This window comes from Podarcis pityusensis (assembly GCF_964106645.2).
Source record: "Podarcis pityusensis genome assembly, chromosome: 4".
In the NCBI taxonomy this organism is placed as follows: domain Eukaryota; kingdom Metazoa; phylum Chordata; class Lepidosauria; order Squamata; family Lacertidae; genus Podarcis; species Podarcis pityusensis.
In genome coordinates this window covers 619,103-639,656 of record NC_138027.1, presented here as the reverse complement: position 1 = coordinate 639,656, position 20,554 = coordinate 619,103, and the positions used below count along the sequence as shown (strand labels likewise).

Genomic DNA, 20,554 nt, shown 5'->3' with positions numbered 1-20,554 from the left:
ATCCAGTACTAAAAGGGTATTGGAACTGATTCAAGAATTCGGACAGGTAGCAGGTTTTAAGCTGAATAAGACGAAAACTAAGGTTTTAGAGAAAAACTTAACTGTGAATGAGAGAGAGAAGTTTCAGGAGGAGACAGGACTAACACTGGTTAAGAAAGTGAAATATTTAGGGGTTAACATGACTGCCAAAAATGTGAATTTATTGAAGGATAATTATGAAAAATGTTGGATTGAAGTGAAAAAGGATTTAGAAATATGGACAAATTTGAAGTTATCATTGTTAGGCCGAATTGCTGTGATAAAAATGAATGTGCTGCCAAGGATGTTGTTTTTGTTTCAAACATTACAAATTTTGGATAAGATGGATTGTTTCAAGAAGTGGCAGAAAGATATTTCCAGATTTGTTTGGCAGGGCAAGAAGCCTCGAATAAAATTTAAGATATTAACTGATGCTAAAGAAAGAGGTGGATTTGCCAGACCTTAAATTTTATTATGAATCAGCTGCTTTTTGTTGGCTGAGAGAATGGCTGCTTCTTGAAAACACTGACGTGTTGGATCTAGAAGGTTTCAATAATGTATTTGGCTGGCATGCATACTTGTGGTACGATAAGGTAAAAGTACATAAAGCGTTTAAAAATCATATTGTTAGAAAAGCATTGTTTAATATTTGGATAAGATATAAAGATTTGCTAGAAAAGAAAACCCCAAGATGGTTGTCACCAATGGAAGCGAAGGCACAGAAAAACTCAATATGGAGGCCAAGTCCCCTCATCTCTGGGGTTTCTGGCAAGCGATTGAACAGTGTGCCAGTGTGCAGCCTGCCTTTACTCCTCCATTGTAAGCCATCTCCTGGCTCTGAGAGACAAGCAGGGAGGGTGGATTCTGGCAGAAGGAGAGGGAGCCCCCAGTGGCTCCTCCTTCTCCTGACTCACCTCTGCCTCTCGACCTTCCTCCTCCCACTCGCCTCCTTCCTCTTCTGCCTCCGATTCTGGACTGCATTCTGCCTCAGTGTCTCCCAGCTCACTAAGCCCTGTTACCCCTTCAGCTTCTGACACCTCCTCTTCCCAGGCGTCTCCCTCTTCTCCATCTGACCGCTCATCCTTCCTCCACCTTCACTCCTTGGGCTCTGAGACGTCTTTCCTTCCTGGCTCCCCAGCTGCTTCCTCCCACCATTCCTCTGTGCCCAACCAGTCCATGACATTGCTCCATCCCTCAGCCTCTGTCCCCACAAGGCAGCTTCCCCTGACCTGATCTGGTTCCACAGCCGCTGCTTCCCTTCTGCTCCCATGAAAAGGTGGATCAGGAGGTCTTGCTGGCATCATTCTGTCTCCTGAAAGAGAAAACAGGTAAGCAGGATGCCAGGCGTGCCCATGTCTCTCACAGAGGAAGCAGGACATCTCTATCTACAGATGGGCCTTTCAGAAAACCTTACCTGCTGAGTGCATTTGGACATTTGTGCCCATTTCATATGTTAGTCATGCAGAAATACATCTCTCCTCCTCTGGACCCTTCCTCCCAACTCCCCCCCCCAAAAAAAAACTTGATGAAAAGAACCCAGAGATTATATGGGAAACCAACAGAATGAGACCAAATGGAGAAAAACCGCCTTCCTCCTTACCCAGTGGCCTCTCTCTGGTGTCCAACGGAGGCCTCTCTGCCTCACAGGAATCCAGGTCCATTTCCTCAAAACAATCCTTTTCCTGAAAAAGCAACAAGGATTCAAAACAGAGAATGAATGACAAGAAATAGCAGAAAGATAATGGAAAAGTAAAAAACTTTAAGGGTGTGAGATCTCATTCCATGGATGCCTTCCCAGAAAAAGGATGGGCCATCAGCAGAGCATTATGGGATGTTCTCCATCCTCTTTGGAGCCAATAATAATAATAATAATAATAATAATAATTTTTCATTTGTCCCCCACCCTCCCTGGCCGGAGCCAATCTTTTGGCGGCTAACATCATAAATCTAACACAGTATACAAAGAACATAAGAACAGGCAATCGATTAATTAAAATACTTCTTAAAATTAGTTCAAAACAAATTAAAATCTGGACAGACGGCAGTCCACTGGTATAATAATAATAATAATAATAATAATAATAATAATAATAATAATTTATTATTTATACCCCGCCCATCTGGCTGGGTTTCCCCAGCCACTCTGGGCGGCTTCCAAAAGAATATTAAAATACTGTGATACATCAAACATTAAAAACTTCCCTAAACAGGGCTGCCTTCAGATGTCTTCTAAAAGTCTGGTAGTTGTTCTTCTCTTTGACACCTGGTGGGAGGGCGTTCCACAGGATGGGCGCCACTACCGAGAAGGCCCTCTGCCTGATTCCCTGTAAATTGGCTTCTCGCAGTGAGGGAACCGCTAGAAGGTCCTCGGTGCTGGACCTCAGTGTCCAGGTAGAACGATGGGGGTGGAGACGCTCCTTCAGATATATTGGACTGAGGCCGTTTAGGGCTTTAAAGGTCAGCACCAACACTTTGAATTGTGCTCGGAAACGTACTGGGAGCCAATGTAGTTCTTTCAAGACTGGTGTTATTTGGTCTTGGCGGCCGCCCCCAGTCACCAGTCTGGTTGCTGCATTCTGGATTAGTTGTAGTTTCCGGGTCACCTTCAAAGGTAGCCCCACGTAGAGCACATTGCAGTAGTCCAAGCGGGAGATAACCAGAGCATGCACCACTCTGGGGAGGCAGTCCGCAGGCAGATAGGGTCTCAGCCTGCGTACCAGATGGAGCTGGTAAACAGCTGCCCTGGACACGGATTTAACCTGTGCCTCCCTGGACAGCTGTGAGTCCAAAATGACTCCCAGGCTGCGCACCTGGTGCTTCAGGGGCACAGTTACCCCATTCAGGACCAGGGAATCCTCCACACCTGCCCGCCTCCTGTCCCCCAGAAACAGTACTTCTGTCTTGTCAAGATTCAACCTCAATCTGTTAGCCGCCATCCAACCTCCAACCGCCTCCAGGCACTCACACAGGACCTTCACTGCCTTCACTGGTTCTGATTTAAAAGAGAGGTAGAGCTGGGTATCATCCGCATACTGATGAACACCCAGCCCAAACCTCCTGATGATCTCTCCCAGCGGCTGCATGTAGATGTTGAAAAGCATGGGGGAGAGGACAGAACCCTGAGGCACCCCACAAGTGAGAGCCAAGGGGTCTGAACACTCATCCCCCCCCACTTTCTGAACACGGCCCAGGAGGAAGGAGCGGAACCACTGTATGACAGTGCCCCCAGCTCCCAGCCCCTCAAGACGGTCCAGAAGGATGTTATGGCCGAAGGTATCAAACGCCGCTGAGAGATCCAGCAGAACTAGGAAACAGCTCTCACCTTTGTCCCTAGCCCGCCGGAGATCATCCACCAGTGCGACCAAGGCAGTTTCAGTCCCATGATGAGGCCTGAATCCCGACTGGAAGGGATCCAAATGGTCCGCTTCTTCCAGGCGTGCCTGGAGTTGTTCGGCAACCACTCGCTCAATCACCTTGCCCAGGAATGGAAGATTTGAGAGTGGGCGATAGTTGGCCATCGTGGCCGCATCTAAAGATGGTTTTTAAAGAAGCGGTTTAAAGCATCCCCTACAACTCTCTGGAAACCATTTGGATCCATTAAGTGGCGGGGGCGGACCATCTGAATCGGTCCCACCTCCCAGCAGAGGGGAAGGGTCGCGGAGAAGTCAAGTTGCACCAGGAAGTGATCTGACCATGGCACTTCTTTCGTTTCGCTTTTACTTAGTGTCAGATCACCAACATCCATAGAGGTAAACACCAGGTCCAAGGCATGTCCGCGGCTATGGGTTGGGCCAGACTTATTCAGGGACAGCCCCATGGAGGCCATGCTTTCCACAAAGTCCCGAGCGGCCCCTTGTAAGGTCGTGTCGGCATGGATGTTAAAATCCCCCAGGACGACCAATCTAGGTGTCTCCAGGAGAACATCCGCCACGACCTGAAGCAGCTCCGGCAGGGAATCCTTGGTGCAGCGGGGAGGTCGGTACACCAAAAGGAATCCTGTACTGCCCCTATTGCCCAACTTCCAGAACATGCACTCAGAGAACTGGGTCTTCCCAATAGGACGCCTGGTGCAAACTAATGACTTCCTAAAAATCACTGCAACCCCCCCTCCCCGCCCACATGACCTGGGTTGCTGTGCGTAAGAGAAACCTGGTGGACAAGCAGCGGCAAGAACAGGCCCATCTGCTTCATCCAACCAATTCTCTGTTACACATGCCAGGTCAAGTCCTCCATCCATGATCAAGTCAAGTAAAAATGAGAGTGGTTAATATTCGCTAGGGCCAACTACTGTTACCACTGGTCTTATAAAGGAGGTGTGAGCGGGCTAGGAAGCCTCTTTAATGCTTATTCTTGTACTGAAAGAAAAGAATCAGACTGAACCCTGAACCCTGAAGGCCTGGCGGAACAGCTCTGTCTTGCATGCTCTGAGGAAAGATGTCAAATCCCACAGTGCCCTGGTCTCTTGTGAGAGAGCGTTCCACCAGGACGGAGCCACATCCGGAAAGGCCTTGGCTCTGGTCAAGGTAGTATCCAGAGGAAAGTCTCTCTCACCTGCTTCCTCTCCTCTGCCTGACTCAGGAGGAAACCTTCGGCCAGGGCCACCGCCTGGGAACTGGTCTCTGCTCCACAGTCCCTCACCCAGCTCTCCATCTCCGGGGGAAGGACAGCCAGGAACTGCTCCAAGATCACCAGGTCCAGCATCTCAGCTTTCGTGTGCCTTTCTGGCTTCAGCCATTGGTGGCAAAAGTGGTAGAGTCGGCTGCAAACCTCTCGGGGTCCTTTGGCCTCCTGGCAGCAGAACTGCCTCACCTGCTGGCTCTGCACCTCTGAGCGGAGGGTGCCCTCCTCTCTCAGGATCTTCTGCCCAGAGTTTTCCCAGAATCCCCCACTGCTCCGAGTTTGGTTGGCATGGCCTCTTCCTGCTTCAGGGCCAGCTGGGTCTTGCTCATCCATCTGTGCTCTCAGGAAGCCTCTGAGAGATCGGAAGGAACCCTTTGGTCTTCTGCCAAGTTCTGTCCGTCTTAATGAGAAGCTCTAGCAAATCCTAGAAAGCAAATACATTGTTCTGTTACAGAATTTGTAGGTCAGGAGAAGAAACAGATCCCTGAACAAGCATGGATGAGTCTTGCCAGGAATCAGGACTGGACGGTACCAGAGCCCAAACCATGAGATACCTTTTTGAAAAGAAAGAGGAGGAGGAAGGGGAGAAGAAGTGAGTCTCCAGCCCTCTAGCAATGCAGAATGTGGAGGCAACTGGAGGGATTTCTGGGAGATGAGTCAGCCTGGTTTCTCCTGCCTTCCAGTCAATGCATGAAGTCAGAACTGACTGACAAGGGAGTCATTTGAAAAATGGATGCTTGGCTCTAGTGGGGGTCCTCATCCGGGGGTCCTCAGGAGTTGTTCTCCCCCCCACCCCCACTTCAGGGCACATTTCCCCCCTGCTTCTATCTCCTTTTCTTGCACTTGGACTCTCTGCCGCTCTCAAGACAGACTCCTGGGGTGGGGTCCCTTTTTCTTTCTCTGGAGGGCCAGGTATGTATCTAGTCAACCCCCTGAGGGCCAAGTGGGCGGGGCCAAAGACATCTCCCTTGAAACTCAGAGTAAAGGATGGGTAGTTTGATGATGATGATGATTCTATTAGATAGCTTAACACACACACAGCCATTGATGCCAAGGTCCCTGGAGGCTCAGGGAGTAGCAGCGCCCATTTCCGGCTGCTTTGCCAGCAAGAATCCCTTTGGGAGAGAGAGGATGTGGTCCTGGGATGCCCTGCTCTGGGTGCGGGATTGCTGCAGTGACCTCCGTGGGGAGCTGCCCTGGGAGACACTGGGAAACTGGTCCCCAATGCAGCAGCCAGACTCTGGGCTGGGATCCCTCTCTTTACTCCTATCCTTTCTCTCCCACCTTTCCTTCCTCCCTCCCCGTGGGTTTTATTGGGGGGTGGGGTGTCTAGTCCACCTCCTTGTCCAGCTTTCGAAAACCATTTGCAGATGTTTCCTCTGTTCTGCAATGCCGCTGAGCGACGTCACACTGACTTAAATTCCTAGGGACTCCTTTGTTTAAAGAAGGGAGATTTTTTCTGAAGGGGGGGCGGAGGGTCAAATGAGTTTGGGATCCTCTGATCTGCAGGAAGGAGAGCGTGGCAGACCTGGCCCCTCCCTGGCAGGACCCTCTCCTCCCTGACTTGGGGTCCCCCCCCCTCTCCTTCCCTGACCTTCCTCCTGGGGAGTCTGGCAAAAAGCTCTGGCTCTCAGCCCCGGGGCTCCTTCCTCCTCTGGGTAGCAGGAGCATATGGGGGGGTCTTTGCACCCCTGACCCTCTCCTCCCTGACTTGGGGTCCCCCCCGGAGGAGCAGATCAGGCCCCCCAGGTCTCCTCCCCTGCTGCAGCCCTGGGACCCCCACCAGATCCCAGAGAGGAGACTCACCAGATCCCAGAGAGAGAGGAGACTCACCAGATCCCAGAGAGAGAGGAGACTCACCAGATCCCAGGAGGGACAGCGAGGCAGCCCTTGCAGGAGAGACACCCAAGCAGGAAAGGACTGGGGAGGGAGGGGCCTTGGCTCTGGAGGACCTGCCCCCCCCTTCCTGGCCTCTCTAGGAAGGCAGCTCAGATCCCTTTAACCCTTGCCAAGCCGAGTCCCCCAGCTGAGCCCTCTCTTGCTTGGCAAAACCTCAGATTATTATTTTTCTATGGCTTTAGGGGGGCAGCTGCCCCCCTGGCTACCTCAATGCCCAGATCTCCTTTTGGGGGTGAGGCTATCGGTTGGGCTCAGAGCATCTCCTTCCCTGGCCAGAAACCGGAGGAACAGTTTGCAGGGAAAAGGGCTTTGCAGGAAGGAAGGAAACTCATCCGAGAATTCAGGAAGGGGAGGAGAGAATGGGGGTGGTCTTGATCTACAGGGTGGCAATTTCAAAAGTCTTTCTAAGGCCTGGCACACCATTTTTCTGGGTCCCTCCCCTCTCCTGCAAGTGAGGGGAGCACCCTGTTGCAACAGATCAAGAAAGACCAAGCCCACAGGCTGCTGTTTTGCTCCAAGTTATCCTGGTTGGTGTCTTTCTTTTTGTCCAAGGGAGCCCTCGGATTTTTCCGTTAAGACCCCCAGGGCTGGACCCCCCTCCTCCCGGGGAGAGGCCTCGTCCCAGGCGCTTGTCAAGGGGAAGCCCAGGGAAGCCCAGCGCTGGTTGCCTTTCCTTGCCCGCAGGGGTCTCCACCCCTCACTTTCTGCGCAGACCCCATCCTATGCTTGGCTGCGCTCGGGAGTCCAAGCCCCCTCCAGGGTGCAAAGATCTGCCCATTCCCCCAAATTTAGTTAATTTCAGTGCACGGCATCGTGGAGAATTGTTAACGGAGAAATCTGAGGCTCCCCCCCCCCCGGACAAAAAACAAGGACACCGGCCAGGAATAGCAGAGCAAATTGGTCTGGATTGAAGACTGTCGCGACAGGACTCCCACCTGCCACCAGGTGGAACAGGATGGAAGCCCGGAACAAAAGAGAACCCAAAGTTTTATTAGCTGCTAATCCCCAGGTTACACCCCCCCCAAACTACATCACTCCTACATCTGGTGGCAGTAATCTGAGCATCCTGGACCCTGCCCCATGGTTCCCCTTGCCCTCCACCAAACACCCATCAAGTGTCACAAAAGAGATTTTACATTTCCCTGTTTCCCAGCCAAGTTCATCACCCCCTTTTGTCTTCCTCTGGGTTTGTTATTTCTGGAATGGCTACCTCTCTGGCACTCAGGTATCAGGAGGCCAGGGATTATCGCTCAGGCGGAGGGGCTGCTGAGGAGCTGAGCTCACAGGTCTAGATGAATTTCTGAAGTTTCCCCACTGAGCCAGTACATAGATGCATTGATCAGTGAATTCTTATATTTGGTATTGTGCAGCAGAGGCCCTTTGAACAGATAGGTAGAAACTGCGATGAAGTGTTTTGTGGGGACAAGTCACAAAAGTGATGGTGCTGATTTTGGGGGTGGGCTGCATGTGCATGAGGTCTGCTGGAGGGGCAACCCCTCCCTCCCCCAACCTATACACAAATTCCTGCAACCGTTTGACAAGCGCAGCCGCTGGCGCGGCGCATCTTTGGTAAATGAGCACACCCAGTCTCAAGTCCTTTAGAGATAAAGTAGGTATACATTTCAGTAATACCTGGGTATATATGTATTTTGTTTTTCTAGCTTGATCAAAATTATTTATTATTTCTTAACAGGTAGATGGCTAAGAGCTTAGGCGGCTTCAGTGGCAGCCCCTGGCCCCCACCCCTTGCACCCCCCAGGTAAAGACGGCCCTGGCCCTCTCTGAGGGTCCGTCCAGCTCTGGGCTGCTGCTGCTGCTGCTGCTACTCACTTGTAATCATCATTAAAGCTTGCTGCGTGTCCTCCCCAGCGTGGGAAGAGCACACCCACTCTTTCCTGCCCCCCCCCCCGGTAGGGGAAAGAGATGGTCAGAAACGTCTATTTACATTGCTTTATTTCTGACTCTTCAGCATAACAGAAATCATGTCTGCTCTCTTCAAGCATCGGCAAACAAGTGACAAAGACTTCCTGTACTTCCTGTACAAGAGCAAGAGGAAGAGCTCATATTACACTCTGAGCTTATTCCGGTGCATTGCTCTGTGAACTGACTGTCCCTCTGTTTCCCACGGACAGTCCCAACATTCCCATCATGTTTTGTTTTCAAGCTAGCAGTTTGCAGCTGCATTGCATCCATATCACAACATTAAGGACTTTTTTAGATCCTGTTTGTTTGTAGCATAATGAGAGGGCCGTGATGTCTTGTTCTATCTTGCTAACTTTTAAGGAGGTTTGTTTTTTAAGGGATGCTTTCTCTTTTATACAAGCTCCTCTGGTGACCGCTTGCATTGCATCCCATAGGAGCGGGGTTGTTTGTGCCTACATTGTTTTCCTTGAAGTAGTTTTGGAGAGTTTTGTGAGACTCTCTCTGTTTATTTGTGGTTAGGATGGGACTGAAGGACCATGATGGGGTGGCTTGTGTCCCCCCTCCTATTTTGAGGGTAACTTCTACTGGGGCGTGATCTGTGATTTTAATGTTACCTACGTTGATTGATTCTACTGAGGGGATCCGACCTTGTGTGAGCAGAATGCTGTCCAGGTGGACACTGTGCCATAGCGCCCAGACAAGAATGTGTGGCTGGTGTCTCCTGGGTTTTCTTCACTTCAAATGTCAGAGACCCCTGTTTTGGGCATTTTTAGCAAATGGTAAGAGTCCCTAATTGTTGGGGTTTCCTTCGGAGGAAGGTTGCCCATGGGGTTGTAGGGGGGGTGTCTTTCAGGGATATGCTTTTCATATTTAGGTTGAGGTCACCCCCCGGAATTGCTTCCCCTTCGGAGGAGAGGAACTTGTTTAATGTTTTTTGGATGAACTCTAGCTGTTTCAAGTCTGGGGCATATATGGAGCCAATTGTCAGTTTAGTTTTGCCATCTAGTGTCCTTTTAGCAAAAATGAGTCTGCCTCTTTTGTCTTTGAGGACTGTTGCGGCTTTGAAGTTCAGGACTCTACTGAGTATTATGGCTACTCCACAGGACTTCGCTGAGCCAGGTGACTGAAGCAGGGATCGCTCAGGAGTTTGGGAGGGTTGTGTATTTATTGTAGGAAGGCGATGTGTGGTTTCATGGTGTTTACATACAAGGTGATGCATTTTCTTTTGATGGGGTTTCCCAACCCCCTCACATTTAATGTAATTGCTTTTAAGCTAGCCATCTTGCTTATCTACTATATAGGGTGATTCCATGCCAGCCCGTTCGGGTTGCCCTGTGTCTCTCACCTTGTATCGTCTGTTAATGGTTTCAGAACTCACAGAGTTAAAGAGTTCTGGTGACGTCTCTTTCCTGAGGCGTGGTTAGAAACACTTAAGGGAGGGGTTTGACTCCGAGTGTTTTCAGTCTGACTCTGGGACGCTATGCGAGAGGGAGAATGTGTCAGTTCTCGCCAGGTCTGAATTTATGGTGTTATTCTACATGATTAAAGACAAGAGAAGATAAGGAATGCCTTGTGTCTGTTCTGAATTATTACACACGTGCTGCACTTTGCTTCTCACCGCTGTGTTCGCTCTGCTACCGGCAAGAGAGAGAGAGGCAGGAAGGATCGATGGATCGGCAGGACAGTTTGCAAGGTGCGACTGGGAAGTGTGCCAGGCTCCATGTTTTAGCCTCTGTTTACACTCTTGTCCGGCATAATCCAAGAGGTTATGGATGCTTGCCAACGCTTTGAAGCATTGCAGGAACGTCCCACGTGTGGGGGAAGCCAGCAAGCTAGCTGAAAAGTTGCTGGGGCCAGCTGGAGCTCTGGAGCTGTGTCTTTGAAGCTGGAAGGAGCTCGCTGGGAGGAGAAGCCGATCTGCCGGAGCCGGGAGGCGGAGGAAGCTACTGCCGAGACGTGAGTAAGCTTAGCCCCCGGGGGAGGAGATGGCTCAGTCCCAGGAACATGGCTTTGAGCTTAAGCTGCCATGTGCGAAGTTAACCATTCAAACGTGAGTGCTGATTTGAGGCCTATTGTTCTGGATGCAAGGAAGCCTGAGGTCGCTTGGGTAGCTCTCCAGGAAGCGTGTAAAGCTGGGGGCGGAAGCAAGGGCCGGGAGATGGCTGCATCAGGACAGGAAAGACAAGAGAGCACTGACCACCTTCGTGAAAGCCGGTGCACAGCTGGGAAAGGCTGTGGGACCCCTGAGGGGGGCGAAGGGACTATTGCCACTGCTGCTGTTGCTGCTGGTTTAGCAGAGTCTAAAAGCTGCGTGGGTGATGCAACATGTCTGCGTGAGGAGCTTGGAGAGAGGCAAGCTGCTGGGGGCCCTTTACCCATCACTGGGGGTGCAGGAAAGCGTCCTGGGAGCCCTGGGAGCAGTGGGGGGGCGGTGAGCAGTAAAAGCTCAGAGAAGCCTTTTTTTCCAAAGGCTGCCAAGAGTTGTTTGCGTCGTGAGTCGAAGCCTGGGAAACAGGACAAAGCTAAAGGCTTCAAGGCCAGCCATCTGCTGCAGAGGGAGATACGTGCTGCAGAGCTGTCTGGGAACTCTGAGATAAGTCCAGTCTTCAGAGCAACGCCGGATGCTGCGGTTACGGACGCTGCCAAGGACAGGTGCAGCCAGACGTTTGTTGGCATGGCAACGCTACAGAGCAATGCCAGCAGGGACACAGCTGTGAAGTGGGTGTTGGATTCAGGAGCGAGTCATCACCTGATAACGCCATCTGCTGGGGAGCTGCGGAATTGCAGAGCTGTTTTAGCTGGAATGACTTTTACATTAGCTGACGGGACAAAAAGGATTGTTTCTAAAGCAGCAAATGTCTATGTTTCTGTTTTGCAGGCGGAGCTGGAGTGCTTCATTGTACCAGGGATGAAGTGTTGCCTATTATCGATTTCTGCTCTGGTGAAGCAGGGATACAAAATTTGTTTTGAAAATGATACCTGTTCCATTTTCAGAGGGGGGAGGCAACTTGTCAACGTGGAAAGCAAGAACAATCTCTTTGTTCTGGAAACACCTCTGAAGGGTGGGGGGAATGCAGGGAAAGCACAGGCGCAGTGTGCTAGTGTTCCCAGCCATGATTCATGTGTTCATGTATGGCACAAGAGAATGTCTCATGCTTGTCTGGAAGATGTTAAGAAGCTGCCAGGCTGCACCAAAGGTTGTAAAATCACGCCATGTGAGGGATCCCTAGTGTGCAGGGCATGCAGCAAGGTTCAAAGGTGCAGGTTTCCCGGGGTAAAGAGGGTAACCACAAAACCTTTTGAGTTGGTTCACACAGACCTTACAGGGCCAATGAAGTGTGAGAGTCTGGGTGGGGCCAGGTATCTGCTAACAGTGGCAGATGATTTTTCTCAGAATTCATGGTCTTTCTCTCTCAGGTCGCAGAGGGAAGCGGCGCAACTCATCCAGGATTGGGTTGCGGAGGTGGAACTAAGGTTCTCCACCAAGGTGCAAGAGTTCAGGAGCGACCGTGGGTCACAATTCACTGGGTCTGCTCTGAAGGAGTTCTTCAAGGAAAAGGGAATTCGTCACCAGGTGACGGGTGCAAAGTCTCCTCAAGAGAGAGGCGTGGCAGAGCACAGGAGTGAAACACTGGCTGAAGCTGTCAGGGTTTTGCTGTGTGACTCTGGGCTGCCTCAGAGCTTTTGGAGTGAGGCTTGGAAGTTTGCCATCTTTGTTTTTAACAGGTCCTACAATCACGATGTAGGTGACACACCGTATTTTCTGTTGCACAAGAGAAAGCCACAGGTGCATTTCTTCCGTTCGTTTGGTTCCAGGGCTTCAGTGCCAATACCAACAGCGCAACGGAAGGAGGGTGGTCCTAGGTACCAGGACATGATCTTCTGTGGGTATGATCCTGCAACAAATGGGTGGAAGTTTGCATACCCAGAGGGTGATCAGACCAAGCTGCTGGTCAGCAAGCATGCTGAGTTCTTTGAGCAGGGTGGTTGGTCACAGCCTAGGGTTGGTTCTGATTTTCTCTCAGAATGTCTGTCCGATTCTGAGGGGGAGGAAAGGGAGGAAGAAAGGGAGGAAGGAGAGGCAAAGGCGGAGCCTGTTGCTGAAGACCAGGTTGCTGATGATGGTCAAGCACAGGGGTGGGTTTCTCCACAGGTTAAGAAGGAACCCAAGAGTGAGCCTTCATCTCCTGTTAGCCAAGTGCAGGAGGCCCGAAGACGCAGCAAGTCAGAGGGGGAGTCTTCTGAGCTTGCTGGAGACACACTTGCTGACCCCAGTGGGTCAGGAGGAGCGCCCGAGGTTGTGCTCCGGCGGTCAACTCGGACCACAAAGGGGATTCCACCTGAGAGGTTTCAGGTCACCAGTGCGTGGGTTGGTTTCGCACAGTGTGATTCTGGGAGTGTGGAAGGGATTCAACAATTGCCTGGGATAGATGCCAGTGGGAGGCAAAAGGCAATGGGAGGTGAGTTGAACTCAAAGAGGTCTGTAAATAGGGGTTCACAGTTTCCCTCAGGATTCGTGACGAGAGGGGGTGTTAATGGTTTCAGAACTCACAGAGTTAAAGAGTTCTGGTGACGTCTCTTTCCTGAGGTGTGGTTAGAAACACTTAAGGGAGGGGTTTGACTCCGAGTGTTTTCAGTCTGACTCTGGGACGCTATGCGAGAGGGAGAATGTGTCAGTTCTCGCCAGGTCTGAATTTATGGTGTTATTCTACATGATTAAAGGCAAGAGAAGATAAGGAATGCCTTGTGTCTGTTCTGAATTATTACACACGTGCTGCACTTTGCTTCTCACCGCTGTGTTCGCTCTGCTACCGGCAAGAGAGAGAGAGGCAGGAAGGATCGATGGATCGGCAGGACAGTTTGCAAGGTGCGACTGGGAAGTGTGCCAGGCTCCATGTTTTAGCCTCTGTTTACACTCTTGTCCGGCATAATCCAAGATTGTCCATCAAACCAGTGAAATTGCGCTGACCACGATGTTAAGTGTCTTAATAATAATAATAATTTATTATTTATACCCCGCCCATCTGGCTGGGCTTCCCCAGCCACTTTGGGCGGCTTCCAACAAAATATTAAAATATCATAATGCATCAAACATTAAAAGCTTCCCTAAACAGGGCTGCCTTCAGATGTCTTCTAAAAGTCTGGTAGTTGTTCTTCTCTTTGACATTTGGTGGGAGGGCATTCCACAGGGCGGGCGCCACTACCGAGAAGGCCCTCTGCCTGGTTCCCTGTAACTGGGCTTCTCGCAGTGAGGGAACCACCAGAAGGCCCTCGGTGCTGGACCTCAGTGTCCAGGCAGAACAACGGGGGTGGAGACGTTCCTTCAGATATACTAGACCGAGGCAGTTTAGAGCTTTAAAGGTCAGCACCAACACTTTGAATTGTGCTCGGAAACGCACTGGGAGCCAATTTAGGTCTTTCAAGACCGGTGTTACGTGGTCTTGGCGGCCGCTCCCAGTCACCAGTCTAGCTGCCGCATTCTGGATTAGTTGTCGTTTCCGGGTCAGCTTCAAAGATAGCCCCACCTAGAGCGCATTGCAGTATTCCAAGCAGGAGATACCCAGAGCATGCACCACTCTGGCGAGACAGTCCGTGGGCAGGTAGGGTCTCAGGCTGCGTACTAGATGGAGCTGGTACACAGCTGCCCTGGACACAGAATTGACCTGTGCCTCCATGGACAGCTGAGAGTCCAAAATGACTCCCAGGCTGCGCACCTGGTCCTTCAGGGCACAGTTACCCCATTCAGGACCAGGGAGTCCTCCACACCCGCCCGCCTCCTGTCCCCCCAAACAGTACTTCTGTCTTGACAGGATTCAACCTCAATCTGTTGGCCGCCATCCATCCTCCAACCGTCTTTGTGACGCCTATGTTGGATATAGGGTCCATAAGCAATGTTGCTCATGTTATTAACATCACTGGTAAGTTGGGGTAGGGATAAGGGTGTTGATATGCTCTGGCAGCCCCAATGTGCTGCTTGTTTGTCACATTTTAGCCTGTTTGTGGATTGTTTTATTGAGGTTAGGGTGAAGCAGGACCACCTGGAGGAATTTTACCCTTATGCTTTTCATATAATCAGTTAGCCATATAACCGTATATCCTTATAATGATTTTTATATAATCCATGTTTGAATCATGACGGCTTTTGCAAAAGCTTATAGCAAATTGCTTAGATTGGAAGAATCCGAAATGAACTCTGCCCCAGTTCGCTTCCCTTGTTCTTCTCAATGTCTCACTAACATAAGGGGGAAGCAATAAATCTGCTGTGCTGGCACTTTCCCCCCTGTCTAGACAGGATCCCGAGTAGCTCAAACAGGAAGATGCTAACCGCAGAATGTCCCGGTATAGCAGATGGCCGCGTAGGAGCGTAAGGGCCGAAGTTCCGTGTAGGAGCGTAAGGGCCGAAGTGCCACTGTATTCTGCTCTGGTCAGACCTCACCTGGAGTACTGTGTCCAGTTCTGGGCACCACAATTCAAGAAGGACACTAACAAACTGGAACGTGTCCAGAGGAGGGCAACCAAAATGGTCAAAGGCCTGGAAACGATGCCTTATGAGGAACGGCTAAGGGAGCTGGGCATGTTTAGCCTGGAGAAGAGGAGGTTAAGGGGTGATTTGATAGCCATGTTCAAATATATAAAAGGATGTCACATAGAGGAGGGAGAAAGGTTGTCTTCTGCTGCTCCAGAGAAGCGGACACGGAGCAATGGATCCAAACTACAAGAAAGAAGATTCCACCTAAACATTAGGAAGAACTTCCTGACAGTAAGAGCTGTTTAACAGTGGAATTTGCTGCCAAGGAGTGTGGTGGAGTCTCCTTCTTTGGAGGTCTTTAAGCAGAGGCTTGACAACCATATGTCAGGAGTGCTCTGATGGTGTTTCCTGCTTGGCAGGGGGTTGGACTCGATGGCCCTTGTGGTCTCTTCCAACTCTATGATTCTATGATTCTATGATTCCTTTTTCTTCCTCCTTACCATAAATCAGGGGAAAGGAAAAAGCACCAAGGCAAAAGCCAGCTCCAGATGGCTGGAATGCAAAACAGGTTTGCAGATGTACTGTTGGAGAAAAGGTGGAGCCTATTCTCTGTACTGAGCACCGGATGTTAGCTCAGTGTGTCATATGACCTGTACTGGAAGTACAGGGGAGGAGTGTGAGACTCTTCTGATGGAGTCTGAAGGGTGCAGTCACATTTCTATGTACTGTTGAGTGACAGGAATAAAACATGTAGAAAGGACTCCTGTCTGTCTCATTTCTCCTCCCTGGGAGAATGCAGGGAGGGAGAGAGAAGCAGAGAGAAGCAGAGGGTGTGTTCTTCTCACGACTAATGAGAAGAATCGCCAGGTTTGTTTACCTAGCCTGCCGGGGTCGCAGACGGACGGTAAACACACAGTATCTCGCTCAATTGCCTCGGGGGAGGCCAGGTACCTCTGCCTGTGAGCTAAAGATACCAACATATGGCAGCCTTCGGATGGTTGCGATTCATTGGACATCTGCATGAGAGGCTGGTGGATTGTCCTCCTCTGTTCCAAGGAGGAAGAGAAGCGTCTGAAAGAAGCCAGAGGCTCAACAGACAGCTGGTGGAAAGAAGAGGTGTTTTCCAGAGCAACAAAGTTCAAGGTATGCTGCATTTCGGGCTAAAAGAGTGAACGCAGTCTGATAAATTCACTGGTTCACAGAGCTGCGTTTTGGAAAAACAAAAGCTCCGGGAGGAAGAGGCCTGCAGCTTGAAGGCTGAAGCCTGCATTCCACAAATTCTTGTGGTTGATAAACTGTCCCATTGAAATGCATTGTTGCTAAGTAACAGAAAGTTGGAAAGTTACTGGCAAAGGGGCTGGACTGTGATTATGAAGCTTGAGAAAAGCGAAACAAAACCAGAGAATGTTTTGGCTACAAGTTCACGTGCCCTTGGAAGGGACTTTTCAATAGCAGCCTGTGTTTAGCTGCCAGGTGCAAAAGACCGTAAACAACTTGCAGTTTGCTGCGTGAGAAAGGAAAAAACAACTGTTGGATTTTACAGTTTGTTTGACAGTGTGAGCTGGAGGCTTGGCTTCAAGATGGATGCCAAGAAGGGGGGGAGACTTGCCTAACTCATCTCCCCTGACCAGAGACAGTTATTCATCAGGGTCTGGATGGATAACTACCCCAGAAGGGGTGAGCCAAGATGATGCTGGCCAAGTTCCTAAGAGCTCAACGAAAGCTGAGGAGAGCTTTGACCCCAGAGGGGAGAGTGCAGGAACTGTGGCTGTTGGAACTGTTGGTGTTCCTGAACAAGGTGCAATGGGTGTTGCTGACAGGGGGAGGGAAGAACAGAGTTCTAATTCCCCCACTGCTGATGCTACTAGGGAGCATGGTGTAGCATTGAGTGCTGTCCGATGCTACAATTGTGGACAGACTGGGCATCTACAGCGAAACTGTAAGAAGCCGCGCCAGTCAAGAAGAGCAAAGAGCAGCTCTACGAAGCCTGAGGCGTCAGGCAAAAGCCGTACCAAGTGCCAGGTGAAACCTGCAAAGGCTATGATGGCGAAAGGAACCACGCCGGATGTTGGGAACTCGTTCATATTTGACACGGGCACAACGGTACATTTGTGTCCGCACAGAGGACTATTTTCGACGTTGAGGAAGCAAAGCTTTGCTGTGAAACAGGCCAACGGTCAAGAGTTGGAAGCGACCGGAATTGGAACTGTGTATCTTGAGAGTCTGAACTTGACTATAAGCGATGTTTACCTGGTTCCAGAACTGAGATTTAATCTGGTGAGTGTGTCGCAGATTGCAAAGAAAGGACTGAAACTGTCCTATGATGCTAAAAGCTGCAAGATCTACAAAGATGGAGAACTGTTTCTTACTGCCAAAGAGAAAGATGGACTGTATTTGTTGACTTTTGATCAAAGTGATTACATGAAATGTAATTCTTCTGTTTCTAACGAAATCTCTCTTGCAGGTGTGACCAGTGTGAGCACCAGGAAGGTGACCAAGACCAAGAAGGTCGACAGAGCATTTCAGCGGGTATATGCTGATGTGATTGGTCCTCTAGAACCATCTAGAGGCGGTGCAAAATATTACCTTGTGTGTGTGGATTGTTTCACTAATTATTCTTGGGTTTATATGATGGAGAAACCGCAAGAAACTTTAGAAAAGTTTCAGGAGTTTTGTGACAAGGTTAAAAGTATGCATGATGCTAACATTGATTGTCTTTTCACAGATGACAAACAAGTTTTTCTGTTACAGAAGTTTCAGAAGTTCCTGGATGGAAAAGGGATAGACCACAAAGTTGCAGTTTCGCAAGAAGCGTGGAACAGGGGGGTCTGTGTGAGAGTGAACAAAGAATTGCAAAAGGGGATGAATGCGCAATTGCTGAGTTCACATTTGCCACATGAATATTGGGCCGAATCGCTAGCGTCCTATCTTCATGTGTGGTTGAGAAAAGTCTCAACAGAGTTGGGATGTTCTCCTTTTGAGAAGCTGTTCAATAGAAAACCTTCTGTTGCCTATTTTAAGGTTTTCGGGTCTCATGTGAGAACAGAAGCTCCAGGTGGAGTAAAGAATGCCAGAGGCATTTTTGTGGGATATGAAAAGGGTCTCTACAGAGTAATTTTGTCTGAATCTGGTCAGGTGATTCTCACAAAGTTTCTAGAGAGTGCTCCAGAGCAAGAGCGGGTTGTAGAACAAACATTTCCCACAGGTGGCAATTCAGATGATGTTGATGATTTTTCTGATGTCACAGATTACAGTGGTACTGACGATGACAGTGATAGCTCAGAGAGTTCAGTTGTAACAGTCATTGAGAGGAAATCTCACACAATGGATAGACCTTCACAGGTGAAGGAAGAACCACTGATTGCTACTGGTTCTCAACAGAGTCCAAAGGTTGAACCAGTGAGCAGAGAGGATCAGCACCTCATACGCAGGTCTGAGAGAGTTACAAAGGGTGTACCACCGAAGAGGTACTCAAAAGAGTTTGCTAACTTAGCTGTTGCATGTGTTGCTATTGTTAACAACTCAAAGCAGGTTGAAGCAGTGTCTAAGTCAGAGACAAAGACACAACAGAGAGTAGCTAGTCAAGGTAATGCAGAAGCACTCATTCCTTGGAAGCCAGACAACCAGAGAGGTACACTGGTGAAACCAGTGGTGGGGAGTTCCAAGGGTGGAACTGAAACAACAGGGGACTGTTATATGTATAACAACTGTTTGTTCTCTTCTCTGGATCATGTTTTGCCAATTGATGCTTTTGGGGGAGGATGTCAGGAAAAAGCACCAAGGCAAAAGCCAGCTCCAGATGGCTGGAATGCAAAACAGGTTTGCAGATGTACTGTTGGAGAAAAGGTGGAGCCTATTCTCTGTACTGAGCACCGGATGCTAGCTCAGTGTGTCATATGACCTGTACTGGAAGTACAGGGGAGGAGTGTGAGACTCTTCTGATGGAGTCTGAAGGGTGCAGTCACATTTCTATGTACTGTTGAGTGACAGGAATAAAACATGTAGAAAGGACTCCTGTCTGTCTCATTTCTCCTCCCTGGGAGAATGCAGGGAGGGAGAGAGAAGCAGAGAGAAGCAGAGGGTGTGTTCTTCTCACGACTAATGAGAAGAATCGCCAGGTTTGTTTACCTAGCCTGCCGGGGTCGCAGACGGACGGTAAACACACAGTATCTCGCTCAATTGCCTCGGGGGAGGCCAGGTACCTCTGCCTGTGAGCTGAAGATACCAACAAAATGCATGTTCAGACTGAAAAAGCAGAAGTTGGGAGGGAACTCTTTACATGATCAGGGGGCAAGGCTTGAATGCTCTCATTGGTTTTCTTTTTGCTGCTGTGTGCGATTGTATCAATTATGTCATGAACTATGATGTATGTACTCAGGTTTAAAGCCTCTGGGCGCTGGAGCCCGGGGCCCAGTCTTTGGGAAACGATTCCACTGGGCCACTTATTGCTCAGCAATAAATATCACTTTCTTTTTCTCCACTGCTGCGTCTGTCGATTCTGGGACACAATTTGAGTGACTCACTGGTACCTTAAAAATCCTTACAACAAGGGGAATTATTTTACTTAGTAAGGCATGGGGAGGGGTGCTGAGAGTGAGTTGTAGATTGTTGGGTAATGGGGAGTGTCTTTTTATGTCACCTGGACTGGTGTTGGGTGGGGATCTCTGTGGAGGTGTGAGGCTGGGGGGAATATTGATCGTGTTAGCTGTATTGATGGCTTGGGGGGAGAGGAAAAGGAGGAGGGGGTCACCAGTCCATCGGGTTGAGGTGATTTCTGGTTGCTTCATTCTGCCTTCTGCCACATTGGCCTCCGCTCCCCGTTTGGTGTCCTCCGCAAATGGGATGAGCACCCCCTCAGTTCCTTCATCCAAGTCGTTCATAAAGAGGTTGAACAACAACGGGCCTAGGACAGAACCCTGCAGCACCCCTCTTGTCACTTTTCCCCAGGATGATGAGGAACCATGGAGGACTACTTTTTGGGTTCATTACTCAAATCCACCTAACAGTTTCCTCATTCAGCCCACATTTTAGAAGCTTAAAGGCAAAAATATTATGGGGGACTTCGTCAAAAGCCTTACTGAAATCAAGATGCATTATTTCCACAGCTATTCCCTGGTCAACAAAGTTTGTAACTCCATCCAGAAAAAGGGGAGGAGAGATTTCTCTGGCTTTTCTTGTCTTTGAGAAAGCCATGTGTCAGGGGTTCAGGGACAGAGGCACAGGGTAGGCAGGAGATGGAGAGCGATGGGGATGAATCCCAGGACAGCGAGGAAGAGGATGACAATGACTCAAGAGATTCCATGAGTCTTTCCAGCGAATCAGAGGATTCCCAGAAGGGGGCGCCGGTGGTCAAGGCCAGGGGAGCCCCAGGGGGGACGTGTCAGGAGCAGGGGGCCAGCGGGGGATCCCAAAGTGGCAGCTGGGCGTCAGGACCAGCCTCCCCGCCAGAGTGCAGCGAAGGGGGTGGAGGTTTCAGTGTATCAGGGGAAGCGGCTCCGGCAGCAGAGAAAGGAGGGAGGTCGGAGCAAGCCACCCTCCCGGAAGGGGAGGGGAGTAGTGAAGGGAGTAGTGTAGCTGTTAAAAGGAAGGTTAGAGGTTGGGCACGCGCGCCAAGTTCAAATGTAG

At 50.0% G+C, this 20,554-nt stretch overlaps 1 protein-coding gene across 1 annotated transcript in view; it reads right to left on the bottom strand.

Annotated features, from left to right (window-relative positions):
- LOC308476308 (uncharacterized protein) overlaps positions 1 to 5,218 on the bottom strand; it is a gene marked incomplete at its 3' end in the record, with an annotated part of 76,508 nt that extends 71,290 nt beyond the window's left edge. Inside the window, exons 1-3 of the mRNA XM_081003848.1 lie at positions 4,570 to 5,218; positions 1,619 to 1,700; positions 1,248 to 1,330 (exon numbers count right to left, since the gene is read on the bottom strand). Coding sequence (XP_080859974.1) covers positions 1,248 to 1,330; positions 1,619 to 1,700; positions 4,570 to 4,971 — 567 coding nt within the window. The 5' untranslated portion in view covers positions 4,972 to 5,218. The remainder of the gene's footprint in view (positions 1 to 1,247; positions 1,331 to 1,618; positions 1,701 to 4,569) is intronic.
- Between the last annotated feature and the right edge of the window lie 15,336 nt (positions 5,219 to 20,554).